This window comes from Mercenaria mercenaria, chromosome 11 (genome assembly GCF_021730395.1).
Source record: "Mercenaria mercenaria strain notata chromosome 11, MADL_Memer_1, whole genome shotgun sequence".
Lineage (NCBI taxonomy): Eukaryota > Metazoa > Mollusca > Bivalvia > Venerida > Veneridae > Mercenaria > Mercenaria mercenaria.
This window is the reverse complement of record NC_069371.1, coordinates 33,468,303-33,477,194: the sequence shown is the minus strand read 5'-3', so window position 1 is coordinate 33,477,194 and position 8,892 is coordinate 33,468,303. Positions and strand designations below refer to the sequence as shown.

At 37.2% G+C, this 8,892-nt stretch overlaps 1 protein-coding gene across 1 annotated transcript; it reads left to right on the top strand.

The window, feature by feature from the left end:
- The first annotated feature begins 1,384 nt into the window (after positions 1-1,384).
- Positions 1,385-3,770, top strand: LOC128546508 (mucin-like protein). Its single transcript, XM_053517105.1, has 5 exons — positions 1,385-1,545; positions 1,958-2,017; positions 2,293-2,398; positions 3,000-3,110; positions 3,281-3,770. The coding sequence occupies exons 1-5, from the start codon at positions 1,489-1,491 to the stop codon at positions 3,457-3,459; spliced, it is 513 nt and encodes a 170-aa protein (XP_053373080.1). The 5' UTR covers positions 1,385-1,488; the 3' UTR covers positions 3,460-3,770.
- Positions 3,771-8,892: the final 5,122 nt, after the last annotated feature.

Genomic DNA, 8,892 nt, shown 5'->3' with positions numbered 1-8,892 from the left:
TGTTGAATTATTTTAGGTATTGTATTTTATAAATTCAGCCAGACAGTGGCCCTCTGTTTGGTATTGCAATCCTAACTGACTTTAAGGAGAATGACAATGATCTACAGAAATTAAATCACACTTTGCAGAGGCGACACACTCAGAATAGGTGTGTGCACGTCCCCTGGTGCTGATGTTGAAATACAGAGTTCAATTCCTGTAAGACAAGGTAGCGAAAGACTTACAACAAGAAGTCGTTTTATCAGAGTTAACACACTTGACGAACTGGACGCACCTGATTCAGAGCTAGACGGAAAGAAATATGTCCTTGACGATACAACTGGGTAAGTAAAAAGAGGGTTTCTTAAAACACAATTATCTTTTCTTAATAGCACACATATATATGTGTAAATCATAAGGCATTTCCTATTCCCTGTAAATATTTGTAACAAACGTCAACAAAATGCTGTCAAAATATTTAGTTGAATATCTCACCATGCACGTATCTTATCAATTATGTATCCATTTCTAGGGGGAGTAGCTCATATTGATTTTGGCCAAATTGCCGGTGTGTTTGTATATCCGTCAATCCGTCTGTCAAAATTACTCACACGGTTTCACTCAAATTTTCATCGAATTTGCTTAGGATTATCCGTATAGAGTGAAATTGTGGATTTATAAATTAATTGATTAATTGTTCCGGTTGACTGATTAAAGCTGGATCTCTGGAATGTTTAATGTTATAAATAAGACTGTGCTCAAACATAGGTCTGGTATAGGTGGTGCATGACATCGTGCTGCTCCGGTCGGCCGATTTTATAGCAGACAGATTGAACTAGAGTACATGTATTGTTTTTTATATTTTCTGATAAATCTTTTCGAGTTTTACAACATGTTTTGTTCAGTCTAGAGCATCTTTTTCTCTATTTTTTTTTCATTGGCTTTCTTTTCTTATATATTAAACATGTTGAACTTTAGGGTTTGCTGGGAGAAAAAGGTTTTTTCTGTTGTCTTGAATGTTTAAGATCTTATATAACTATAAAGATTTAAAGGAAACTGCAGTGTTTTGATGACAAGCGGCGGATAAAACGGAGATAGCGCAGCACATACTGCTGTCTTAGGTACAATTTCAGATAAATTGACATTTTGATAAATGTTGTTTACCAGAATTATCAATTATTTGAATTATCAAAGCCCTTGGTCTAAGAGACGCTCATGCTGTTTCTTTTGTTATAATACGCGTAAGAAAAAATGTATTCCTTCCTTTGTTTCTCATTAAATGAAGGTATATATCTATCTAAGAATTAGGTGCACAGGTATTGTCCTTTATGCATTTATGAACGATTCTTGGAATGCGCAGATCGATTAATTGCATAGTTTACCCATGATTTTCTTTTCAGAATATTGTACTTTAAATTTGTCGGTACTGATGACCTTGATATTGCCACCAGAGAGACCTGCGGCGGTGGACGGTGTCCAGATTTTACAGTTTTTGTCAGTAATGGTAACATGAATGACGCAGACTGTCGAGAGAGACTGTATGGAGACAAGCTCAATATGGCCAAAGTATGCGTTTTACTTGATGTTACGTTCAAGAGATCCCTTTTTTATTTCTAAATCACTTTAAGTCGCCATACTGTGTCCTTGTTAGTTACCTAATGATGTGCATAAACACAAGCAAGTCATATGCGTAAATGCCGAAAGTTACAAATGTAGATATATAAGCATCATCATTATTTACATTGTACTTCAAAGTAAATAATGTCCACAAGAATACCTCGACTGCACAAAACTAGGCTAAAAATAACATATCACGAAATGCATGAAGTTCCTCCCCTGCCTATGCTCTTAGTGGATAAAATGCTACTCTCTTTGTTGTCTTTTTAGAAATTAAGCAAAGGAACTTTAATTACCAATTCTTGTGAGCGACAGGTGATATTCATCGTTTATTAATAGTAGCAACTGTTTCTAATTTCAGCCTGCACTTCCAACATTTACAACGCCCATTCCAGCAAACGGTGCTCCACATCCTCCTACGGTATGTATTATATAATTATTGTCTAGTAGACTTTTATAATGAAAATATTTAGTAACAGCTCGAACTATGAATTTAATATAATGGTTCTATAGTACAATTCTGTTGTCGTTTTACGTTTGATATGACTGTTGCGAGTTAATGAGAGTTAATGACTTTTACGAGTTAAGTAATATCCATTTCAACCAGTCTCAAGCCGATTAATATTACCAGTAAGATACACAGTTATGAACCATTATTGCTTATTAATTATTATGCCCTTATTTTGTATTTTACAGGGTTACGGTGCCGGTTTTACCCGACCATTCACAAACCGCGACAACCCGGTTTACGGACAATACGGCCCATGGACTGAATGGTCCCAGTGCTCGAGAACTTGTGACGGTTTGTAGCTGTACTTCTTATTTTCTTTGACTGCACTGTACTTTGAACTACTTGTCACAGGATATAAAAAAAACTTGGCGCCAAGAAACCATATAAATGAACTAGACGGACCTGTTTCGGTAAAAATGTTCCATAATGAGAGTTCGGCAATATACTTCCAGAGGAAGAGACAGAATTGACTTAATTCCTAGCAGAAAAAATGTCAGTAATAAGAAATTGTGCTTGCCTCTAACACTACATTATCCCTAACCCTGCTAAATTTCTGTAATGTACTTGTCCATCTTTCAATTTGGACAGTACCATTAATTGTTTAAAGGGATGATTACCAAAATGATATTGACTGAATGGCGAACAGTGCAGATTTTGATCAGACAGCACGGATGTGCAGGCTGATCAAGATCTACACTGGTCGCAAAGGCAGAATCAATCGTGTCCAGCATAGTAAGGGTTATCAGAGTCTTACTTTCTGATTCTAGCAGGGAAACGTAGAGGAAATATAAATACATGTAACAATAATAAAAGCGCTGACTAATCTGCCAGTATGTGCAACTTTAAAGCAGCCATGTTGTTTTCTCACTGTGTCAAAAATACTGATTTTTAGAGGGTGAGCAGTTTCGAACACGACGTTGTGACAGCCCACTTCCGGCAAATGGGGGAGCGGAATGTGCAGACAACCACGTGGATTCTCGTGTCTGTAACTTGGAGCCATGCGGTAATTATTTTCCCTCTTCAGTTTGTCAGTATTGACCATTATATATTACCTATTTTACTTATGTGTTTTTAGAGATTCCCATTTTTTGCATAAGTCAGAGGTTAACTATGCCCCGCCAGGTCGAATAAAACGCACAATAATATTTTTATATGCATTGTTTTCTTTTTTAGCAATTGATGGTGGATTCACAGAGTGGACCGAGTGGAGCGCCTGTGTAGCATTTGCTTCTAACTACTGCTCCGGCTCCTCCGAACGAACTCGTACCTGTACCAACCCAGTGACAATGTACGGCGGACTGGCCTGTGAGGGCAGCACCAGCGAGATGAAGAGATGCAGTGTCGTCTGCTAGCTAGTGTTCTATTCGGAGAAATTTTGAAATCCAGTTTACATTATGTTTACTTACATGTTGGTTTTATGCTTATTTTTACTTATTGAATATCCTTATTACACAATTAATTACATTTCATCCTCTGTTTTTTCTTCTTTTGTTCTTGTTATTAAGATTATAGCCTGCAACGGTTACGGTAATTGTTTGGTAATGTATTACTTTCGTAGACATAGTGACATAGAAATCAATTTTAGATTTAATTTTGTCTGCATTTATGATGATGTACATTGTACAAGTCGAAATGAAATGCTTCTTCTTATTAAAGAGCAATAAATGGCACAATTGAACTTTGTTTTATTTTTTCCATTGTGGAAGTATTGTTTGAAGCTGTGAATACAGTAACAAGGGTTTAATAATGCATGGAAAAAATGCGTGATCTCGCTATCCTTGTATAAAACACGACACAAGTGTTTACATAAAATTTTTATTTATATTTTGCATTTGTATGTCTTTAAGGTTTATAAGAGTGCCGACATATGTCTTATATATTAATTTGTATATACAGAACTGCTGTTAGGGTTTTGTAAGATAATCAAAGAGCAGCCCAAACAAGTATCATCCTATGAAAACTATAAGCCGAAATATGTATTGAACAGAACTTTGATTTTCTTAATTATTGACAAATCTTATACGTCTGAATTAGTCACATTAAGAGTAGTACAAACACAAACTTTTTGTTGATTTTATAGTTAAGTCCAGTGTCCTTTGACTTAATCTGTCAAAATAAACATTTACCAATGCAGATTTTTGTCAAAAAATCCTTAATTATTTCATTAAATTTGAAATGACAACCAGAATGAATGAAAAGAACAAATGGTTTCAGATAGCTCTCTGTAAATGAAGTAGGAATAATTTTTAATAATCTTCTTTCCATAGTGTGTACTCGACCTCAGGCAACAGTTTTGACTATTGACTGGCAATCCATCCAGTAAATGTTGACATTCTGCTACCGCACATATGGTAATATCTGCATGTCACAGATAATATAATTAAAATGTGCCGTTAGGACACAGATGGAAAAAGTGGAAGAAGATAGTTTTGTCAAAACATCCCTCTTTTAATTAGTTCTAAATATGAACAGTATCTGCCGAAGACTACGAAAACATATCCAATAGCATTTCATCAGAAATGGTCTGACATAAATTATTTTCATCTCGGCGCAAAATAAACCCCGAAAACAGTCAACTGTACTGATATAAAGATGCAGATAAGCACTTGTTACAATGAAGTGGATATATCAGGTACTAGAACATTAAACTCTCCCGCTCGCGTGATTTCATATAAAAGGATGAAAGAAAACGACAAAAACAAAAAAAAAAACTATATGCAAGGTTATACAGAAGCATTTAATGTACTTATATAGTTTATCTAGTTTATATAGTTTAGATAAACTTGTGTGGCAACGTTAAATGTCGCAACGCCGCTAAATGTCACAACCACCGTTAAATGTCGCAAGGTTGACGTTAAATGTCGCAACCACCGCTAAATGTCGCAAAATCGTCTGCCGCTAAATGTCGCATCTTTAACGTTAAATGTCTCAAAAATTTGCCCACCGTTATATGTCGCAACACCAACGCTAAATGTCGCACTTCCTATTTGACACTATGACTATCAATTCCTTGTGTATATTTACTTTTTTGAGGGAAGAAAAATTAACAGGTTTATGTAATACAAATAATTATCTTAATGATAAGTGCTGTTACGTATAGCAACAAGAGGGCCTTGATGCCCCTGGATCGCTCACCTGAGATCCACACCTTGCTTGAACAGTCACGCAAGAAAAATATTTGTGAAATTATTTTGTAATAGGGCTAGTGTTTTAGGACAAAAATATTCTGAGGTTTCTTCTAACTAAATACGATTTGGTAATAGTGTTGTATGTTTGTGGGGGTTGGGTATGGGTGGGGAACGGGGTGAATAACGACACAGAAATTTAAGACACAAACACACAGCACCAAGGCAATTAATAGAAAATATAAATATTTACATTTTTGAAGAGGCGTGTGTGTGGGGAGAGAGAGAGAGAGAGTGAGAGTGGTGGTGGTGGTGGTGGGGGGGGGGGGGGGTATGTGTGGGTAGGCGGAAAAGTAGGATAATGAGGGGAACGAGACTAAACCAAACAATTTTAAAAGTAAAATAATATCAAAATTCCCGCTTTACCTGAAAGAATATACAGAGGGCCACATAGGATCTTTCTCCGCCATTGAAGCTTGGTAGTTACCTTATGACTTTAAATGTAAACCTCCAAACAAAGAAATAGAACCCATGGCTGATTAATAGAACATCTTCGTTTTCTACAGCTGGTACAAAACACAGTCTTCGTGCCGCGTAGTTGAACATCCTGTTGTGTAACAGGCCTGGATTGTTGCCCGAGCCGATTCCCCCCCCCCCCCCCCCACCTCAAACCCCACCCTTGTTGGCTTACTAGTGACTCACCAAAGTTGCACCCAACTATTTTGAAAATAATATTTTCTCAAAATGTAGACCCAAAACGCCCCAGAGGCGAACATTTTATACTTATATTTCAAAATTCCCCAGGGGGAAGAACCTTTGACCCTTTAAAATGGGGGAGTACCCCTCCAGTACCTTAAAATTAAGAGAGAGAAAAATGTACCAGAGGCAACCATTTTATACCTGTTTTTCAAACTTTCCCGGGGAGAGACCCTGAGCCCTCGAAAATGACAGGGATAACCCCTCCCATACACCGAAATTTTGAACAAAAAATGCAATAAAAGTCCAGCATTCCATACTTGTATTTCAAAATTGTCAATGGGAAAAGACCCTAACTACCTAAAATAAGGGGAGTGCCCCTCTAGTACGTACCTAAAAAATAGACAAAAATGCACCAAAGGCCAACATTTCATACCTGTATAACTTTCCCACAAATACGGACAGAGGAACCCCGTACCTACCGCACGTCGCCGGTGACGCTTTTGTTGTAAACTGGTGCCCCCCGCCCGCCCTCCATCAACAATTTCTGGCATCCGGCCTGTTGTGTAACGAAATTCAGGTCGACTAAAAACATGCGATACAACGCGCGACAATACGGAGCGCGAGCTTAATGTATGAGCTAAACAGGACTCCATAGAATTACATAGTTCAGACCTGAAATAAATTTAGTACTGTGGTGAGTACCACGTTAGTGCTCAAACCTTTATATATGAAATATATAACGTATGTATGGTGCGGAACCACTGAAAAGCAAACGTGCAGATTAGAGTGAAAGGTCAATTCAGCCCTTCCCAAATCAAGCATGCATTACCCAGTCTTATCTCTAAGTTGTAAAGACTGTTTAACTTACCTTATTTTGCTGTGCGACATTTAGCGTTGGTGTTGCGACATATAACGGTGGGCAAATTTTTGAGACATTTAACGTTAAAGGTGCGACATTTAGCGGCAGACGATTTTGCGACATTTAGCGGTGGTTGCGACATTTAACGTCAACCTTGCGACATTTAACGGTGGTTGCGACATTTAGCGGCGTTGCGACATTTAACGTTGCCACAACTTGAAAGAGAAACAATTACAGTATCTATCAAAAAAAAATGCTATAATGTCACAGTTTAATTGAAAATTTTATCAAACATTTTATATTAGTCAATATTAACTAAAATATAAAACATATCGAAAGGAGAAGTGTGTGAAGTTGGAGAGAAGTTCGATATTTGACATTCAAAATAAAAATGCATATTCAAGCCCAGAACGACATTGGATATTCAAAATGACACTAAAATTTAAACCAAGATCGACATTGGAAAGTCAAACTGAGAACGACATTATTTTGACATTCAAAACAAGAACGACGTACTAGGACTTTAAAGGCGTGAAGTAAAAAATAAATAATATTCGATATTGAACATTCCAAATAAGAATGACATTGGACATTCAAACCAAGAACTACATTGGGCATTCGAAACAAGAACGACATTGGACATTCAAACATAGAATGACATTGGACATTCGAAACAAGAACGACATCGGACATTCGGACCCAGAAAGGCATTGGACAGTCAAACTTAGAACAGCATTGGACATTCGGGACAAGAACGATTTTTGATATTCGAAACAAAAATGACATTTGACATTCGAATGGAGCACGACATCGGACATTGAACGACATTGGACATTCAAAATAAGAATGACACTGGACATTGGAAATCAGAACGACATTTGAAATTCGAACCTAGAACGACATTGGACGTTTGATTTGTAAACGACATTAAACATTCCAAATAAGATTTACATTAAACCTTTGAAACAAAACCGCCATTGGACATCTAAACCCAGAACGACATTGGACATTTGAAAAAAGAACATGTCATTCAGGGTGTGAATGCCGTATGTCGTTCGCAGTTTGCATGTCTAATGTCGTTATAGGTTTGAATGCCCAATAGCATTCTTATTTTGAATTCCCAATGTCGAATGTTTAACTTCCCGCCGACACAATTGAATAGATATTACTCAAGTCACTGAGCGGACCCTGACGACCTTCATTATAGCCAGTATCTGAAACCAAATGATCACGAATGCATACTTTATATATATATGCTGACTACATTTCCTAAAATGTTTTACAAATTTTTAACATGGCATTTGTTGCCAAACTGTTTGTATAGCTCCAATTTAAATTTGCTGTTTGATAGTCTTTTGAAGTTTCAAGTCACTAGGTCATGTATGGCCCGCCCGCTTAGCTCAGTAGGTAAGAGCGTTGGTCTACGGATCGCGAGGTCGCGAGTTCGATCCTCGGGCGGGGCGTATGTTCTCTGTGACTATTTGATAAACGACATTGTGTCTGAAATCATTAGTCTTCCACCTCTGATAATTCATGTGGGGAAGTTGGCAGTTACTTGCGGAGAACAGGTTTGTACTGGTACAGAATCCAGGAACACTGGTTAGGTTAACTGCCCGCCGTTACATGACTGAAATACTGTTGAAAAACGGCGTTAAACCCAAAACAAACAAACAAACAAAGGTCATGTATGCGAGGAACAAATTTTGGCTTAACGGACGAGGGTAAATTTATATTTGCCTTTATCCCCCACCTCCTTACCCAACTTCGTATTCACGTGTTCAAGACATATGGGTCAATTTGTAGATCATTTGATAAGTTACAAAAATATTATTACTCCCACGTATAAAGTGATAATAACGTCAGTACTACGTCACTAGTTAAATCAATATCTGATGTCACCCTCTGTAATTAAAGGTTTCGAGTTATGTTCTCTATTACATGTCATTGTAAATTTTATTTCTTTTATACGACTATTCCTGGCATTTTTAACACTTTGGGACATGCCATTTTTTCTGTTTTCTTGTATTTTTCGGGAGACAATCAAAATCCCCTTGATCAAAATCCCCTTCACTGAAAAATGACAGGGTGTTACAAAATCCCCT